This window comes from Vombatus ursinus, unplaced genomic scaffold, assembly GCF_900497805.2.
Source record: "Vombatus ursinus unplaced genomic scaffold, bare-nosed wombat genome assembly UNPS02014830.1, whole genome shotgun sequence".
NCBI classification, from domain to species: Eukaryota; Metazoa; Chordata; class Mammalia; order Diprotodontia; family Vombatidae; genus Vombatus; species Vombatus ursinus.
The window spans coordinates 26,351,279-26,372,117 of NW_020954608.1; the positions used below are offsets into that span (position 1 = coordinate 26,351,279).

The 20,839-nt window shown below is 39.3% G+C and overlaps 1 protein-coding gene across 1 annotated transcript in view; it reads left to right on the forward strand.

Annotated features, from left to right (window-relative positions):
- Positions 1-14,694, forward strand: part of GRM3 (glutamate metabotropic receptor 3) — a 121,895-nt gene extending 107,201 nt beyond the window's left edge. The window contains exon 5 of the mRNA XM_027838513.1: positions 14,621-14,694. Within this exon, the coding sequence (XP_027694314.1) occupies positions 14,621-14,694 (74 nt within the window). The remainder of the gene's footprint in view (positions 1-14,620) is intronic.
- Positions 14,695-20,839: the final 6,145 nt, after the last annotated feature.

The following is a 20,839-nucleotide window of genomic DNA, read 5'->3' on the forward strand; positions in this document are numbered from 1 at the left end:
CATAACAAATGGATTCTGGAATTCCAAATACCACAGAGAGAGAATAACAGGAAGCAGATTGAGAGGTTGAGGTTAAATAAAACAAATTTTACCTATTTTATTCATCCGTTCATGCAATAAATCTTGAGCACCTACTAGTGGTAGTATGACTTCACAATTTTGCCTAGGTTTGACCCTTTGAGTTAATCTAACTGTGAGGTCATTGTGAAGAGTCAGAGTGGGAAGAAAGGATAGAAAGGTATAAGGTAAACTTGGTAAATGCAAGTGGGGTCAAGGTCTGTTTTAATGCCTACATTGATGAAATTCCTAAAGGTTAAAGTGATGAGCTTAGAATGAGAAAGACCTGGGTTCAAATTTTATCTCAGGTATTTGCTAGTTGTATGATCCTTAGAAAATCACTTAACTTCTCAGCCTCAGTTTCCTTGTCTGCAAAATGACAATAAAAACTCAAGTACATCCCCCATGAGATTGTGAATAACAAATAAGATAGTATTTGAAGAGTGCTTTGCACAACTTAAAGCGCTTAATGTGAGGTATTATTACTATTATTATTATTAACAAAAACCTATAAGTGGACAAAAAGGAAAATTTGTTATTAAACTAGTACATAACCTAGATAGAATATCTATCATGCCACTTTCTTCATTTTCCATAGGTATCAATCCATGTACTTGGTCAAGTTTGGATACCATTATTTTGGAAGGATCATTTTAAGATCATTTTCATGGAAAGGCAGTATAGTGTAGTGGATAGAAAGCTAACACATTCTAGCCATGTGACTCTATGAAACTTACTTGGTGTATAAGGGAAGAATTTTCCAATATTATAAGAGAAGGTGTTGACATGAATTGATTTAAAAAATATTTACTCATCTGGGGGTTCCCTACATCAATGAAATCACAGACCCAATCTCTATCCCTTTATTAGAATCACAGATGGCCACTGCCTAATAGAAAGTACTTTAGAATTTGTATCTCCATAGCCCCAGTCTGAGTCATAGCAGCGTGCAATTATTACTTTACTCCTAAAGGAAGCATGTATGGGGGAGAAGTTGCCCTTCTATTTCTTATTGCAGAGTGAACCTCCTATAATCCTTCCCTGTGGAATCTCTGACATCTCCACCAGGAGTATCACACTAGAACTGGGCTTCCAGGGTCATCGCTTATGCAGGTTACATCTATTAATCTCTACAGAAACTCCTAGAGCAGGCCTGAGGATCCCCTTCTGTTGGTATAATCAAAGGAATAAGTGAGATAACAGGCTGGATGACCCAGCAGGAGAAAGGGGAATCCAAGCAGTTGGTGGATGTTAGAGCTACCATGAACAAGGCATTCAAAATAGCTAAACAAGCAGATATCCTGGGGGGGAAATATTAAGGGTCATGAGGAGCAAGGGAATGGAAAAATGTGACAGACAGAGGCAAGCTGGAGTGTCTGCTCTGTTAAAATATTTGTGTTTTATTCCAAGTTCTGATGTATTACCCGGTTACATAATGCAATGACTCTGGGGATTTGAGCTCAGTGCCATTAAATTGACTGATAGACTTGGCATCTGAAAAATCTATTAAACGAATCCATTTAGCATTGATTGAAAGCACAGGTTATCAGAACAAATAGGGTCTTTTATTTCAAAGCCAATGCAGCCTGGTAAACGGGGGAGCTGTTCTTATGCTCTGCATTAAGGGTAGAGAAAGAAACTGATTGCACAGCACGGGGACAAAGCATTGATCTGGAGCACTGAATTTGTGAGACTAAATATGCTTTTTAATTGGTGTGAATTACCCTTAGTAATCAATGATGGAGCTTATTAGGTCATTTGCAGTTAGCTACAGTTTTCTCATTGAATGTAGAAAAGGACTGTGTATCTACTGCCTTTCAGCCCAAGCACCAACACCTCCACTCCTCAGAAAGCCAACATTGGGTTCCTTATGCTTCTTTTTTGCTGGCATAATGAATGATTATAGAAATCTGCACAAGAGCCCTTGAGAAAATGGACTGAACTTTTACTATTGAAGTTCTCATGGGCTTTTATGAGGATAATAGCAAAAACTCATTACATACAAAAAAGTAAGAGCTCTTAGATCTTTCTCACATTTTACAACCTCAGGGAGTAAGAGATGTCCTAAATATGGGCTGCACCAGTAACCTATGAAAGGAAAAGAAAGTGAAACAATAAACTCGCAGTTTATTTTTTTTTAGACTGGATCTCCCTTTCTTGCCCAGACTAGAAGTATTAGGGTTTTAATTTATACCCCACCTCACTCCAGCCTCAGTTACAGAAGTATAAAACCATTACTTTACTCATAAAGCTTTACTAACCCTAACTCATGAGTAGTTGTGGGTACAGTCACACTCTGATTGGCCTGGGAGCTTTGACTTAATCCCTTTTTCAAACCTAGGCTAGTTTGTCCATCCTTGGGCTGTCCAGTGTCCCTCCCCCCATTCCAAAGAGTTCCCTGCATCAATGCCAAATTTAGTGCAGACACCCTCTTAGCTTTACGTTGACAGCAGCTCAGAACTCTGAAGCTCAAGAGACCTGCCAGCCTCAGCCTTCCTAGTAGGAGGGATGTGCACCTCACAAATCAATTCCACAAACATTTATTGAATACGTATAATCCAGGGTGTTCCAAAAACCTTAGTGCAATTTTAAGCTTTAATAATTTAATAATAGCTTTAATAAATAGCTTTAAATTGCACTAAGACTTTTGGGATACCCTGTATATAAGACATTGTACTAGATGCTGTAGATACAAAGTGACAAAAATGATAGTCACTGCCCTCAAGGAGCCCACAGTCTATCAGGAGGCATATAATGTATAAATGAACAAAAATAACACAAAGTAAAATGTGATCAGAGCAAAGGAGAGGTCCAGACAAAAAACTATAGGTAATTTTGAGGGGGAAGAAGAGAAGATTTTCAGTGAGGGATTGTTAGGAAAACTTTATGGAGGATGTAATAACTCAGTTGGGCCTTGAAAGAAGAGGATTTTAATTGGCAACAACTGGTCCAGTCATGGGGAACACGATTGCTTGAATATATGGAAGCCAGATCAGGGACCAGCTAAGAGTATAGGTTAACTGGATATTAGAATGCATTAAGGGAAGTAAATGTGAAATAAGGTTAGAGAGGCTCTTAAATTTCAGATAAAGGAATTTGAAAAAATTGAGCTCTTCACTGAAGAGTTTTGAGGAAGAGAGTAATGTAATGGTACCTGTGTGTTAGGAAGATTCGCTGGAAACTAGGTGAAGGATTGATTAGAGAGGGCATAGTGGAAGTAGGGAAACCAATAAGAGAAGTGATGCAAGCCTGAGGGAATTTGTTTCGCTTGACTATGCAGGTTTGTAACAAAGGTTTGGTTTTTCTTGTCTTCTCAATTGAAAGGAGGGGAGAGGTAGAAAGAAAAGAATATACATCTGAAAATAAAATTTAAGGGGCAGCTAGATGGTGCAGTGGATAGACCACCAGCCCTGAAGTCAGGAGGACCTGAGTTCAAATCTGGCCTCAAACCAAACGCTTGACACTACTAGCTGTGTGACCCTGAGCAAGTCACTTAACCCCAAACACCTTAAAAAAAAAAAGAAATGAAAATAAAATTTAAGAGGTGATCCAATCCTGAAGTATAGAGACAGTTAACAGTAGAGAGAAGGACTTCAATTCAAAAGATATTTTGGAGGGGGAATCAACAGGGCTTGACAACTGGATGTATATCAAGAATGAGGAGCAGGGTGTTTTAGTTATGATTCTAAAGTTTCAAGCATGGGTAACCAGGAGGATGGGGGCACCAACAACAGAAATAGGGATCACCTCCACCAACGTATATCATAACCTTTCCATACCATTAATAATAGTCATAGTAATTTTTTCTTTACAAAACTTGTCATTTCATTGACGTAGGAATTTCCTAGTGAGGAACTTCCTCTTGTCTTAGAGGTTTGCCCGGGGGCATTGAAAGTTTAAGTGACTTTCCTGAGGCCATACAATGAATACATGTCAGAGGCAGGATATGAACCCTTATCTTCAATCAATCGATAAACATTTATTAAGCACCTACTATGTGCCAGGCACTGTGCTAAGTGCTAGAGACATAAAGCAAGCCATATACAGGATAAAATGAAGATAATTAACAGAGGGAAGGCACTAGAATTAGGAGGGGTTAGGAAAGACTTCTAGTCAAAGATAGAATTTTAGTTGGGATTTAGTTTGAAGGAAGCCATGGGCCACAGAAGGCAGAATTGATGAAGAGCATTTCAGGCACAGGGGACGGTCACAGGAAATGCCCAGAATGAGAGAAGAATCTGTTTTGTGGAACAGCCAGGAGGTGACTAGATTGAAGAGTATGTGATAAGGTATAAGAAGACCAGAAAGAAAAGGGGGGGGGGGGGGGGGGGAGACAATACTAGGTTATGAAGGGCTTTGTTTGCCAAGCAGAGCATTTTGTATTTGATCCTGAAGGCAATGGGGAGCCCCTGGAGTTTACTGAGTAACAGTAATATGGTTTCACTTGCATTTTAGGAAAATCACTTTGGTGGTTAGAGAATGGATTGAAGTAGGAAGAGACTTACTTGAGGCAGGCAGACCCACCAGCAGGCTATTACAATAGGCTAGGCATGATGTCATGAGAGCCTGCACCAAAGCAATGGAAGTATTAAAGGAGAGAAGGGTTCATATATGACAGATCTTGCAGAGGTGAAATCGATAGGTCTTGCCAACAGCTTGGATAGTTGGGGTGAAAGATAGGAATCAAGGATAACTCCAAGACAGTGAGCCGGAGGGGTTGGGAGGATGGTGTTGCCCTCTACATTAATAGAAAAGGTAGGAAGGGTTAGGGTTTGGGGAAAAGATAGTGAGTTCTGTGTTGGACATGTTCAGCTTAAATTGTTTACTAGGCATCTAGTCTGAGACATCTGAAAAAAAATTGAGAATGTGAGATTGGAGGTCAGCAGGAGGTTGGGGCAAGATTTGGTAATCAAATCTATGGAAGCTGATGAGATTACCAAGTGAAGTATTGTAGAAGGAGATGAAAAGAGGGCCCAGGACAGAACCCTGAGGGATACCTACAATTACAGACTGTGATCTGGATGAGGATCCAGTAAAGGAGAATGAGAAGGAATGGTAAGACAAGTAGGAGGAGAACCAGGAGAGAGGAGAGACTGGTGTCCCAAAAACCTAGAGAGAAGAGAGTATCAAGGAGATGAGAGTGATCAATAGTATCAAAGACTACAGAGAAGTCATGGAGAATGGGGATTGAGAAAAGGCCACTGGATTTGCCCATTCGGAGATCATTGGTAATGTTGGAGAGAGGAGTTTCAGTGGAATGGTAAATTCAGAAGCCAGACTCTAGGGATTAAGAAAGAGTGAGAGGAGAGAAAGTGAAGGCATCTTTTATAGATGGCCTTTTTGATGGGGTTAGCTACAAAGGGCAGAAGAGATAGAGGATAATAGTTAGCAGGGATGGAAGGATTAAGTGAAGATTTTTTTTTGAGGACAGGGGAGATATGAGTGTGTTTGTGGGAAAGTAGGGAATGATCCAGTAGACAGGGAGAGAGATTAAGTGATACAGTTGGGATGATAGAAAAAGTAATCTGTTAGAAGAGAAAGGATGGAACTGGATCACTTGAACAGGTAGAAGGGTAGCCTTGAACAAGAGTAAGGCCACTTTATCATACGAGACAGGGGTTAAGGAGGATATAGTGGCAAAAGACTTCTGGGTAATAGATGAGGAAGAGGGGAGAAGAGGGAGCTCATGGTGAATCATCTCGGTTTTTTTTTCTGTAAAATTGCCTAGTGAGGACCCAGCTGAGGTTATATAATATAAATCTGTAGTGGATCCAGTCAGAATTGTTATGTGCAAGAAGAAAGGTGGTAATGGGGCAGCTAGGTGGTGCAGTGCATAGGTACTCCTGACTTCAGGGCCAGTGCTCTGAGTTCAAATCCGGCCTCAGACCAAACACTTGACACTTACAAGCTGTGTGACCCTGGGCAAGTCACTTAACCCCAATTGCCTAAAAAAAAAAAGAAGAAGAAGAAAGGTGATAAATGGTAGAAGTGATCAAAGGCTAAAGTTTGATGGAGCATAATTGGTGATATGATAAAAGGGATATGGAGAGGAGAACAGTGTAGAGTTGAATTGGTTCACCAAGGGGTCAAGACAGGGGAAAGAGGAGAAAGTGCTTAAAGCAAGAGAGATGGCCTGGGGGAAAAAAATTGAAAAGTCAAGGGATTGGAGAGAATGATGTGAACAAAGGGTAAGGTTTTATAAAGGAAAACAGAGAAGGAAGTGAAAAGCTTACCAGTTAGGAGCAGAAAAGGAATTTTAGGAATTCTTGAACATGGAAGTAATGCATTTATGATTGATAGTAAGATCAAGAGTATGACCATCTTTGTTCCTGGCTGAGATAAGGTGGAAAAGTAGCTCATGGCAAGTGAGAAGGTTGAGGAATTGAGTTGTTAGAGAGTCTGGGAGAGAGAGTCAATATGTATGTTGATGTCTCCTAGCATGAGGGCAGGAGTTGGAGAGGAGAGAAAAATTGTGAACCATATGCTAAACTCATTGAGGAAGGAAAGAGAATAACCTGGAAATCTGTAGATGACAACTACCAGGATTTTCATTGCATAGGTGGTGGTGGTGTTTGACCTTCATTCTTGAAGAGGACCAATGACATCAGGAGGGTGATGGGTCTTGACTTGCAAATGAATTGGATTTAAGTGAGGCAGGGCTGTGCAAAGTCATCAGCCTCACTCTTTCCTCCAGCTTCATCTCAATCCAGTGGCAAGACATAGGTCAAGATGATATGATAGAATATAGATATGAATAGCATGAAGCTCAAACAGGTTACTGAGTGATGGAGGTAGGGGGAGAACCTGAATAAGGCAATAAGGGAAGCAAAGAGCATTCCAATTCCCTTCCTCGACTAGTGCGCTGAAGAAAATAAGTGAAAGTACTACTAGTACTGGAAGGGAGTTCTTAGAAGTCTGTGTCATCTGGGGGGAGTCAGGAAAGTTTCTCCTTCTGACTCTGAGGCCAACCTTCTATCCACTCTTCTATGCTTTCTCTTTAATAATAATAATACCCACCACTTTCATAGCACTTTAAGGTCTGCATAGTGTTTTGCATATAATACCTCATTTGATCCTGTGAGAGGGGTGCTACTATTATTGTTACTGCCCTCCCCCTTGCATAGAAGAGGAAATTGAGTCTAAGAAAAGGTAAGTGACTTGCCCAGGGTCAGGTGAGATTTGAACACCATTCTTTCCCCATAATCTGTTCTCTATGTACTATGAGATGCTGTCTTAGTAGGACATCTTTATGACTTGCAAAGTGGCAAAAATAGACAGAAAAATAAGAATGATTAGCTGGTAGAATCTTCTGAATATGAACTTTTCTGAGTTTAACTGAACTGGTCATTGAAAGACATGCCCCTTCCTTGGGCTCCTGGAAAAAGCCTATCTAGCTTGGAAGTATCTGAGCCTCTCCCCCTGAGAACACAGTATTACCTTTATACCATAATGAGGCATTGCAGTAAGACTTTAATGGCTCAGGAAATTCATACCATTGATAAAACAATAATTTCCTCTACTGCACACAACAAAATACAGAACAGTAGTAATATTTTTTCTGATAATAAAAGAAAAGAAATTGCAAAACCATATACCAGAGCAATGCTAAAATGGAAGATTTAATCACATAACAGTTAAGGCTCCCCTGACTCCATTATGAAATACTTGAAAAATATAAGCTGCAACAACAGCCTCATGGGGTAGGTGGTTAATTTCTATTGCTCTACTAACAATACCTTGACATTGGATAGTTTCTTCTAAAGCTTCTAGTCATTTTACAGAGGGTGTCCCTTTTAATGGGTGGTGAGGTAGACAGAGACATACTAATTAATGCACTGGAAATTTGCTATAGTGCTGCCCAGGAGATCATTATTATAGGTGTCAGAACTTTGTCAATTTTCTGTGTGTTTAGCATTAAGGGAGCTAGGGCTCATGACTAGGGCTTTGCAATCCAAAAGATTCTTACTCCACTCCCACCCCAACCAAATCTACCCTGTCAAATAAAATTAGGATAATGACCATCATAAGGCCAAAGGTAGTCTGTACGTGACAAGGCTCATGATATTGTGGATCACATAAAGTAGATTTCTAGTACATTTCTACTTTAGATATGGGATAATTCAGCATAGAAAGATTAATGGACTGATCTAAGAACTCAGTGAGTTTTTGTAATTCCTAAACCAATTTCTGTTTTCACACAGTATTCTACACATTGTAAAAAGTCATTCAATTCCATTCAATACCATCTTAAAATATTTCTCCAGCTACCTAAATATACAGGGAATAGTCTTTAGAGTTGACGTGATGCAAAGGTCAATATAATATGGATCCTTCTCCTCAATGAGCTTACAATCTAGTAGAAGAAATGGGACCTTCACAAATACATACATATGATTCAAAGTAATGTGTGAAAGATTTTAAGAGAGTAACAAAATGCATGGAAGAGAATTTCATGGAACAGTTGGCATTTGACCTTAGTCTTGAAGAATAGGTAGGATTTTAACTGGTAAGATGTTAGGGGTGGGAGTTTCGGGTAGGTGGAACATGTGGTAGTTTAATTTAGCTAGAACTAAAAGTAAATGAAGGGAAGGGTGAGGCAGACAGATGGTGAGATTTGAAACTGATTTGAATCTAATGTTTGAGTTTAATTATTTTTTAGTCATGTCCAACTCTTTATGACCCCATTTGGGGTTTTCTTGGCAAAGGATACTGGAGTGTTTTGCCATTTCCTTCTCTAGCTCATTTATATAGCTAAGGAAACTGAGGCAAACAGGGACAAGTGACTTGCCCGGGGTGACACAGTAAGCATCTGAGGTTGGATTTGAACTCACAAAAATGAGTCTTCCTGACTCCAGAGCTGGCACTCTATCCACTATGCCACCTAGTTGCCCTGATATAATGTCTAAGACCAGCCAATAGACATACTGAGCTAAGTAGACTAACTTTTATACACTGAGTCAGGTTAGCCCTAGCTTGGGAGTACCATAGGTGAATTGCTTAACTTACCAGAAGACTAGAACATAAATTCAGGAAGACACAGATATGGAGGCAGCACAGGTCTCAAGTTTGCTGTGGAGGGTAGAGGTCCAGATTGGGAAAATCAGATCAATGATGGCAGGCAGAGGGCTGGATAGATGGTTGGATAGTGGAATGAGATATAAACCTGAGGCATCCGAGAAAGAAGCTAGCAACAAAATCCATGGCCTTACAAAATTGTATCCACAAATACTCCAAGTATAAGTAAGAACCAAAGAGAATTAGAGATCCTAATGCAAAGAGATAAATCTGACTACATATGTGTCACAGGGATAAGAACCATGATTGACCTGCGACTTTAGAAATATATCATTTATTCCATAGGAAAAGGAAAATAGGGATGGGGGGGAGGAGAGACAGAATAGTACTGCATGTTAAGACACACTTATGTGAGGAAATCCAGAATGGGAGGTGGGAAATATGATAGAGAAATATTAGGAAGAACAATAAAAGCAGAGACAAAAACAAAGAGAAAATAAATTAGTTTTAGAAGTAAATCATAGGTCTAGAAAGAAGGCATGATATAGTATTGATGGGAGACTTCAATTATCTAGACATCTACTGAAGCTCTCTTTCTCTCTGCTAAAAGCAGAACAACTAATAACATCTTGGTTTACTTTAATGATAAATTCATCTTCATTCGGTAAGAAGGGAATTCTCTTCTGGGCTTGATACCTGCTAATTGAAGGAACTGGCTGGGATGGAAATGATGGGAACCTTAGGAGGAAGCAATCTCCTCTTTTTAGAATTTGTGCCAGAGAAGAAAAGAAAAGCTGGACCTAATATGACCTGAGCCCTAAACTGTGAAATAGAAGACTTCGAAGGTATAGAGAAAGTCTAGGTAGGAGCCCATAGATGGAAATTCCATAGGAGAAGTGAGCCTGGGGAGGAATGGGAGAGGCTTTCACAAACGAAATTCTAAAGACATAAACAAAAAAATTCTAATGACCAGGGAAAATGGAAACTGATTCAAGAGACCAGTGGATACTAGTCCTTATCCATCAACATAGGGTTATATTTTTGTTTGTTTGTTTGTTTGTTTTGGGGTTGTCATTGTTGTTGTTTTAACAGTCTGATGGAAACAAAAGCAGATAACAGAGCATGAGTAAAAGCATGGCACATCCTGTAAATTTCAAGATGGTTACTGTTCACAATCTACTGAGGTTGGATAGGAATGCTAAAGAAAGTAAAAGGTCAGGGGTGGGGGGGAGCGAGGGGATTGGTTGGCTATGTCAGAGAAAAGAAGACTGTGAGAGAAGGAACAGTACTGCTCTTCTGCTTGGGTGGGAAGATGATAATCAGTGGTGGAGAGAAGGCTGAGCTATTAAATCCTTACTTTGTTTCCGTTTTTTCTGCCAAGAATGATCTTTGTATAGGAAAGGACAGAACAAAAATAGCTAAAACGCATCTGAAACACAAGATAAGTCCAAGACAAGTAGTTTGTCGATGAGTTCATTATTAGGCTCCAGATGAATTACATCCCAGAGTACTCAAAGAAGGAGCATATCTTTGAAAGAGATGTGGAATGTCTGGGGTACACAGGGACTAGAGTAGGGCAAAAGTTATACTTTGGTTTAAAAAAAAAAAGAAAGCTAATTGAATATAAAAAGTGAAGACCAAGGAGCTTAAGGTTAATTTCCTGGAAAAATTTCTGAGCAAATCGTTTAAAATGAAGTCTACTGGATATCTAAAAAAGAAAGTAATGATCACAAAGACCAGAATGATTTCATCAAGAAGGTTTTTGCTAAACTAACCTCATTTCCTTTTTCAATCAAGTTATTAGGGTGGTAGACCTGAACATGTTGCAAATAATACTTAGCTAGATTTTAACAAAATATTGGTGGAATTTCTTGTATTATTCTTGTGGACAAGATAAAGATGTATCAGACAATAGTACAGTTGAGTAGATAGGAAATTAAATGAATGATTGAATCTAAAGAGTTATAATTCCATGGTTAATGTCAACTTGGAAAGAGATTGATAGTAGAGTGCCCTACGGCTATGTACTGTGTCCTGTGGTGTTTAACATTTTTATCTATGATTGGATAAAGTCACAGATTTCAGGCTTGTCACATTTGAAGATCATGTAAACCTAAGAGATATCTAGCATGCTGGTTAACAGTGTCAAGATGCAAAAATATCTTGCTAGAATAGAATATTCTGAAACTTAGAGGGATGAATATAATGTCTTACACTTGAAAAAAGTCAATGTTCCACCATAAGATAGTAGATTAGTGAGTAGACAGCAGTTCTGCTTGCAAGTAGGAATTACTTCACTCGCTGTGCTTGGATCCCCAGTACCTAACATTGTGTGGAACCATAGTAGGTTCTTAATAAATATTTGTTGGCTGACTGATTGAAAAAGATCTAGAGGGTGGACCCTCAATCTCAAAGTGAATCAACAGAGCAGTGTTCAGAAAGAATAGAACAATAGCATTCTACTTTGATCCTGTCAGACATTTCCATAGTAGTAGTTACAGCTTGGTACTGATTAGTGTAATTAATTTCCTGAAGCGGTCAAATGTACTCAAATCCTTACTATTTGAAGTTATAATTATATAAAATACAATAAATCATTCTAGCCTGATGGAAATATGTAGAGTGAATTCAAATAATGTGACCATATCAGGAGATTCATTATTTGCACTAATTGGGACCTAGTTGTACATCTGGGTATCAGGAAGGTATTAGTCATTAGGAAGGACATTTATGACATAGAGAACATCTCAAAGATGATGGATAGGATGGTGAAAGTCTTCATCATATTAAGTAAATTGAAAGTAGGGAAACTAGGTGACACAGTGGATAGAGTGCCAGGTCTAGATTCAAGAAGACTCATCTTCATGAGTTCAAACTTGGCCTCAGACACTTACTAGCTATGTGACCCTTGGCAAGTCATTTATCCCTGTTTGCCTCAGTTTCCTCATCTGAAAATGAGCTGGAGAAGGAAAGGACAAACTGCTCCAGTATCTTTTCCAAGAAAACCCCAAATGGACAACTGAAAAACAATTAAACAGCAACAATAACAACAACAACAAATGAATGGAACTGGATATAGTCAACTAAAAAGAAGATTTAGGGCTAGATGATAACTGTCTTTAACTATTTTGGGGTTGTCTTGTGGATAACAGATTTGATTTTGAAGAAAGGCAGATTTTTACTTAGTCTGAGGAAATAATTCCAAAAACTAGAGCTATCCAACTAATGGAATGGATGTCTTAGGATCTAGTGGATTTCCCCTCACTAGAAATCTTCCAGCAAAGACCAGGGAGCCTCCTGTACATTGTATGTATGTATGTGTCAAACTCAAATAAAAAAGGTGACTACTGATATACATAAACGGACCCCTGTGTGCTGCATATTGACTTCATTTTAAAATGTTCTATTATCTATATTTTATGCATTTTTATTTGCCTAAATGCTTTTCAATCCTATTTTAATCTGTTTCTGGCCATACTGAGAAGCATTGCAGGCCACACGCAGGCTGCGTGTCTAATGCTTCTGTTGTAGAGAGAATAGCCTCATTCAGGTATGCTTTAGCTAATATATGACTGAGGTGCTTTCAAAGTCTGTAAGCAGCTGACAGTAGGAATCTTATCTAAAACCTTCATCTTCTGGAATATTAACAGCCAGTTAAGACTGAACTAGACTATACGTTAATCACTCCTTTGGATTAAAATGAGTGCCCTTCAAAATGCAAATGTTACCTTGATTGGATTTACACATTAAATCATTAGCAGCTTGATAGTTTACCAGGTTAATTTGCTAAACTCAGAGATCTGAAGAAATAATAAGCCAAGAACTGGTAAGTGAGTTGAAGGAGGTTCACAATGCAGAGCACTCCTGAAAAGGGTATGGCCAGAGGTGGGGTTTTGGAAACGTTGTATTAAAGTTTCCAATACTGGAGTGGTTTGCCATTTTCTTCTCCAACTCATTTTACAGATGAGGAAACCGAGGCAAAAAGGGTTAAGTGACTGGCCCAGGGTCACACAGTTAGTAAGCATCTGAGGCCAGATCTGAACTCAGGAAGATGTCTTCCTGACTTCTACGTGGTACTCTATCCACTGTGCCACCTAGCTGCCCTATTAAAATGGGGTAAAAGAAAGGAAAATACAGTGGATTTAAGATCAGTTCCTGGGTTCAAGTTCCAAGTTTCCCACTTGCTAGTTTTAGCAAATGATAACTGCTTCGAGCCATCTGTAAAACAGGAACAGTAGCACCAGAATGCCTCCTTCCCAGGGTTGTTCCAGAGATCAATTAATATACGTAAAACTGCTCCATAAAGCAGAAAATACTATGCAAAATTAAGACGCATTTCCTATTATTAATATAATACCAAGAGACAGTGGGCTTGGTGAATAGAAAGCCAACCTCCAAGTCAGGAAGCTCTGAGTTCAAGGCTCACCTCTCCCGCGTCCTGGCTGTGTCACCCTGTGTGACTTGTCCCTTCACCTCTTAGTGCTCTAGGCCCAGAAGCTGCAGAGCAGGGGCCAAGCTGCTTTGCTGGACAGAATTACTCACCCAGGAGTGTTGCTATGCCAGTGAAATCCCAAGCCCAGTCCCTAATATGATAATAGGGCCTAGATATGACAGTTTTGTGAAAGGTACACTCTGATATAGGCCACATGGAAATCTGCAGATTCCACACATTGGCTTCAGCATGAAATCCTTCCAAAGCCATGACTTTATTCAAGTAGGGGATTTCCAGATGACGAAACTCCCTCTACCAATGCAGGTCTGCCTCTTTTTTTTTTTGGTTGGTTTTTTTTTTTAATTTTTTAACATTTGTTTTTAAGTCTTTCAGTTTCAAATTTTCTCCCTTTCTGCCTCTGCTTTGTAACTTATAGCCCTACAGAGTTGCCTAAAACATTGATGGGTTACATGACTTGCCCCAGGTCATAAAACTAGCACGTATAAGAGGCAGAACTTGAATCCTGGGCCTGGAATCAGGAATGTCAAATCTGGCCCCCAACACTTACCAGCTGTGAGACTCTGGAAGAGCCACTTAACTTCTGTTTGCCTAGTTTCCTCACATGCAAAATGGAAATACTAATAGCACCTACCTCTCCCAGGGTTCTTGTGAATACCAAAGGACATAACAATTGTAAACTGCTTGACACTGCCTTGCCCAGAGTAAGCACTATATAAATGTTAGCTATTATTATTCATAACTCCAAGGCTGGCTCTCTAGGCACTCACTACACCATGCTGCCTCTCAATGTTTTTCTCCTCTGATTCTGAATTCTCCAAACCCCTCTTCTTTCTCAACCAAGAGTAGATAAAATAATAGGCCTAGAATGGCAGAAACTGAAAGGGACCTTTAAGATGGTTTAGACTAGTTCTCCATTTTACATACAGGAAAACTGAGTCTTGGAAAGATTAAATGACTTGCCCAAAGCTACCTAACTAATTAGTGTCACAGCCAGGACAAGAACCCAGAGTCTAAGACTCTATCTACACCACCTCAAACACAACTCTCTGGTTCACCTTCTAGTACTGACTCTTCCTTCCCGTTTTTATCTTTCAGCATCGGCCAGCACTTACGTCCCCACAGTGTGCAACGGAAGGGAAGTCCTTGACTCCACCACCTCATCTCTGTGATCATCGTGACTTTGCAGTTCAGTTCTAGTGTGTTTAGACTGTTAGACAAACATGCACATGCCATGCAATTCTGGATCAAACAAAACAAAGCAAAATGAAAAAAAAAAAAACCCTAGTACCTTTTTTTTAGAAACAGTACAATAAATTATTTTTGAGGACTGTACAGTACCTAGTGATGTGTTAGGACTTTTTAGGCCAATTTTAGTACCCTTATAATTAACAGTTCCATAGGACATGGAAATAACCATTGTTTACACAGGCGAGCTGTGGTGACTAGGCCAAGAAGCAGAAGGTCTACTGGAAACATGGTGGCAATATTAGGTAACTTTTTTCCTATGAAGTTTTTTGTAGGTCCTTGTTGTAACTAATTTAGAATGCATTTCTATGTTGTATATTGAAGTTACATTACGTGTAACAGACTGTTTTTCTCAGCACAAAAAAAAGGAGACATCAGTATTAATGTAAAGATACTGACAATAAAACCTTCAAGGTTTTCCAGCATGGTGGAAGTTTGTATTTTCGTTTATTTTCTTCTCGGAGACTGAGCCTAGAGCTCAAATCATTTTCTCCCGAAAGTGTGAGAGGAATGATGAATATCTACCTTCTACTACATTCTAAATCAGAAATTCTTAAGCAAAGGAAAGTGATCATATTAAAATAAAGATGTATTTTTTTTTTACCATACAACTTCACAGACTCCCCTGAAACCTATAGCTCCAGGTTAAGAACCCCAGTTCTAAATGTCACCATGTTAGGGTTTGGTAAACAAAAACCCAGATGTGTGTGGTAACAATGTTGAGTCCATTATGGGGAATACTAACAAGTAACAAGCTTAGAAGACAACAACATAGTTACCTGGTCCCTACAAACTCTTCTCTCTTGAGAAGCCCATGCATTTCTCTGACTTACCCAGCCAAGAAGAAGTCAGTCCTCTTAAAGCCTCGACCATTGACCCGGTTGCATCTTGCCAAGCTGCACAGGCCACAGCTCCTGCTTCCTATCAGAACCTCAGTTGTTGTGAGGCAGATTGGGAAGGGTGGCATGTTCTCCCTAGGGAAAATCCTCTTGCTTCCATTCTTAGCTAAAAAGGCAAGGTCAAGCAAGGTCCTTTGTTTCCCAGTATCGTGACCCAGAAGTCATAGTTCTGATACTCTTTGCACAGAGAATGTATCTTCAGTCCTAAATTTTTTTGGTTTGGGTTTTTTTTTTCCTAACCCAGAGATTCTTCACTTGGAGTTAGTGAACTTTTTTTTTTACATTTGGATCACTGTTTTAAAGTCAATCAGGGTTTTTTGGTATTATTTATTTTATGCATTTAAAAATATTATTATGAAAAGAGGTCCATAGGCTGCCCCAGGCTGTCAAAAAAGATGCAGGACACAGGAAAAGATTAAGAACCCCTGTCCTTGAGTCTAAGGACTCTGAGAGACAGGGAGAACATTAATAAAGAAAACCTACAGGAAAAAAAATACTTTATTTTTATTCCATAGTTTCTTACTTCCTCTCCTTACCCTAAAATTATGGATTGATTTTAGTTCTACCTTCTCTGCTTTCACCAATGAGCTGCTGATGGCAATCCAAAAACAACCAGTCAGATAGTGGAACAAAGACAAATAAGAGAATTAAATGTTACTATCTGAATAATACAACCCCTGAGTAACTATGCCAGTGCTAGATTTGAAATAGCTAGAGAGATATGAACATATGTATATGAAATCCAAGTGGGCTAGCTTTAGAAGGGCATAAAACAGGTGGAAATAGCACTCAGGTATATGCAACCTTCCATCTCTGCTATCTGATTGTATGCCTTTCAAGCACTAGAAGCTTGCTAGGCCATGAATTCTCATACTCACATAAGAAACAGGTCACTAGGGGTGGGGGGAGTGAGAATGAATTGAGTAATGGAATCAATAGCACTTGCTGACCTAGACAAAAATATTTCTCTTGTAACTGAAAACTGGCAGTAATGCTAGCTAAGCATGTGCGTTCTGAACCAGCATCAGCTCAGGAGAAAGGCAAAGACCAGGCTGGAGGAAGAGAAAATGAACTCAGCCCACTTAGGAGATGTGACACTCTAAGGAAGGCAATAAGATGAGTGATTCAGTGCCACAGCTAATGCCTCAAACAACAAAATGGATCATGGATCTTCCTAAATGAGACAATTAAGGGCTCTTGGAGAAGCAGCGATTTTGAGATGTGTGGTTTGATCTATGCCCCCTGTGTTTCAATGCCTGTTTTGCCAATACAATGAATACATCCTAGCCCCTCCTACTGCTCTCTCCCTGCTTTGCCATGAGTTTATTTTGCACTCTCATGGTATCCTCTAATGTGTGATCACTAGAAATGTTTTTTAAAGCAGGTAGGGGAGGGCACAAAAAGATATCTTTAGAGGGATAGTCACACAAGTCATTTCACAAAGCTGAATTTGGTAGGGTACATGGGTCGTATTACTGTGGTAATACATTTTCTTTATGGCTGGAAAATGACATCTTTCTGGAGGCCAGCACTTTGTGACCATATTTATCTTTGCAAAACTACCTCAATCTACAGAGTTGAACAGGGTAGATCAGTGTAATTAATAGAGAGTATATCCAAAAGCCTAATAATATAATTGCAATTCATTAAATATTATAAACATCTCTCAATTGGCCCACAAATACAAACAGCTTTGGTCTGGTTAAAACTCAGATTTTACATACATATATATGCATATATGTGTGTATACACACATATGTGTACACATATGTGTGCATATATAACATCTATAATATGTGAACATATATAATCAAATCCTGTTAAAATGAGATAACTCATATATAACTTTTAATCCTAGTGAGATTCCTGAGGAACTGAGAATTTAAGTGACGTATCCACAGTCACACTGCTAGTAAATGTTAGAGGCAGGATTTGAATTCGTATCTTTCTAATTCCAAGTCCAGCACTCTGAGAGGGAAGGAAGGAGAAAAAGGGAAAGGGAATAAGTGTTTATTAAGCATCTACTATGTGCCTGGAACTGTGCTGAACACTTCAATAATTATTATCTCAATCTTTACAACAACCCTGGGAAGTAGGTGCTATTATTATCCCTATTTTACAGTTAAGGAAACTGAATGAACAGAGATTAAGTGATTTGCCCAGGGTCACACAACTAGTAAGTTTCTGAGGCTGAATTTGAGCTGAGGCCTTCCTGACTCCAGACCCGGTATTCTATCATCCCACCACCTTCCTGCCTTTATACGCTATGGTATTCTATTTCTCTTAGGAGAATGAAATCAGTGGTTCCAACATAAATGAGGCTCAATTTTGAAGATTTACAGTTTACAGATTATAGAGAAGAAAAGAAATTTCACTGGTAGTTCAACCTTTCTGGTGTATTTGAGATTTTCTATTAAGCATTTTCTTCCTGCCCTTTTTCTTCATAACCATGCCTTGTCTCAGAGCTATTTGGTAAGGAGCAAAATCACAGGACAGAGGACATATCAAGTCAGGAAAATGATAAGGCAACAATGCAGAAGTCTTAACAGCAAAGAAGTCAGATAGGCAAATGGTGATGAAGTCTATGCATCCACAAAAAGAAAGAAAATTGAGAGAACTGATAGAGGGATTTCAACAAAATACCTTTTACCAGGCAACAATTAAGGTCAACTACTATATGAATTAGGGCTGTGACAGAATCAGGCAGTTCAAGTGGCTGACATGAACAGCAAAGACAGACAGACAGACAGACAGACAGATAGATAGATGGATAAGTGAATACCTCATCTCTAAAGAAAAAGTAGGAAAAGGCTTAGAAAAAAGACCCCAAAGTCTTCTAGAAAAAAAGCTTTGCTTATAATGCCCCCATGTCTGAGCCTCTGACTGCAAATAATTATATTTAACCATAAAAATTCACCACTAAGCATTTATAGCAAAAACAATAGAGAGCTAAGGTTCTCCAGCAAGTTATAGAAGACAAGGGAATTTTACAGTGACCTTCAGAGAATGCACTGTCTGCGTTTCTGCTAATGTCAAGTAATGGTTGCACATATACAAAATGCAGGCTAGACTCCACACTAGAGGAGAAGGCAATAGGGCTGTAGCAGTATATCCTAACTGTGTAGGAAATCAGCGTTTCTTAGGGGGGAAATCCCAAAGAGGAAATGAGGAATCCTAACCAGTGACAGAAGTTAGAGGGTAGAAAAATATAATGGGGAGGAATGGGAAGAAGAAAGACCACTGAACCTTTGGAGCTATGTCAAAGATATCTCAACTTCCCAGAGAGAGGGGAAACTTTACTTTGAGGAGGACATACATCCTAATGCCCCCCTCAAAACATGAGAAAACAGGAGATAGGACACCCAGTAATAGTCAGAGGGAGAAGAGACGAATCCCAATGGTAGGTGATTTCTTACTAAGATACTAATAGGTAGGTACCCTTACAGGAGTCTTCCTGGGACTGTGACAGAAACTCCCAAAACTTTTCAAACCTGATGACTACTACCCACTTCTAGTAATTCACGTATGGACAAATGAACTGCCAAAAGGGCTAAAAAATACCGTTAAGGATTACAAATTGCTGGACAAGAAACCAAAGACTATTTGTGCACATTTGTGTATGTATGCATGTCTGTGTTTGCGTGTTTTAATCACTCCTGACCACTGAAAATTAGGGCCTCAGAAGGTAGATTGAGGAAGTAAACAATTGGTTTAAAATAGTGTCTGAGAATGGAATTTGGATTTTCCACAAGGGCTTAAAATATAGATGAAAAGGGGCTCTTGGCAAAGATCAGAGGACATCTAAAGAGAACTATGGGGTGACAGATATATATTATATATGCATATACATATATATGCATATATATTTGTCTGGAGATTTATGCATTTTATCAAGAAGGCTTTAAACTGGAAGTGGAAGGTGAGGAAGCAATATACCAACATGAATCTCCCAAGCCAAATACCACATAGGAATGAAGAGATTAGTGGAAGAAACCATTCATTCACAGATTAGAAGAAGCCTCAAGACTCAAAATTCATAAGCTCAAATGTCTATACATTAAGGGAAGAATATGATTTTTAAACTAGTAGAACTAGCAATCTTCATGAAAGAATAGACATTTTGATTCCAAAAGATATCACTTAATTTTGGTGGGATGTGACAAATAATTGGAACATAGCAATAGAAAAATACCTTATTCAAAGTCATGAAAATTCATTAAGATTGATTGAAGGAACAAGGGACACAACATGGAGAAAGGATGACTTGGGGCTCAAATAATAGTCTTCAAATATGTGGTGGGTTGACCTGTGGAAGAGGGATTAAGATATTGTTTATACACAAACTCTGAGGTCCTTTCCAATTATGATGTAACTATCGTTGCCCTGGCCCCCACTGCCTGAAGGTCTCCAAGGGGGGTTGGAGGAGGGAGAGAATCTAGGCTCTGCAAAAGACTCTAACCACTACCAGCAGTATTCTCCCAATTGTAGAGGGAAACCCTTCATACCAGTTCCGTTTAGCCACTAATAGTTGCATTAGCTTTTATAAGGAAATATTTACTTCAAAAGTATAGTCTCAAATATACAAATTGACTCCCCCAACACATGAGATTTAATGCTTCTCCATATATCACACTTCAGTCTGAGAGAAGGGAGAAGGGGATTAGAAACAAGTCCCAGTTCCAAGTCCAAAATCTCCCTTGGACTTGAGAACTAGGCACCCTGGCTTCTCATGACTTTCCTATTGGGTTGACAGGCTGCAATCCAACCTGGAATCCTGGTTCCAAAGTCACCATGGTTTGAACTCCTGGGTCCTGTGGGCATCACTGCCAGCACCTGACACTGAAAATAAATGATATAGAACAGAAATAGACCCACCCAGTTCCATTTTTCAGAGCTGGAATACAAGAGAGAGAAGGAAGGTATCCTCCCACACACATCCATATTGGTTCCATTCATGACACCCACACTGTGAGTGAACTGTGAGAGCTTCACCCTTTGGGTGCAACAGCAAACACACAGAAAAGAAACTGGCCCAGTCTTGACAGTTCTAAAGAGCTTATTCTGACTATGCAGCCAGTCAAAGGAGGCTATTCCCACCCATGTGGTGGGACTCTCAGGAAAGCAGGATGCCTCCACGTTAGGCAACTTGGGAAGGGAGAGTGGGATTGGA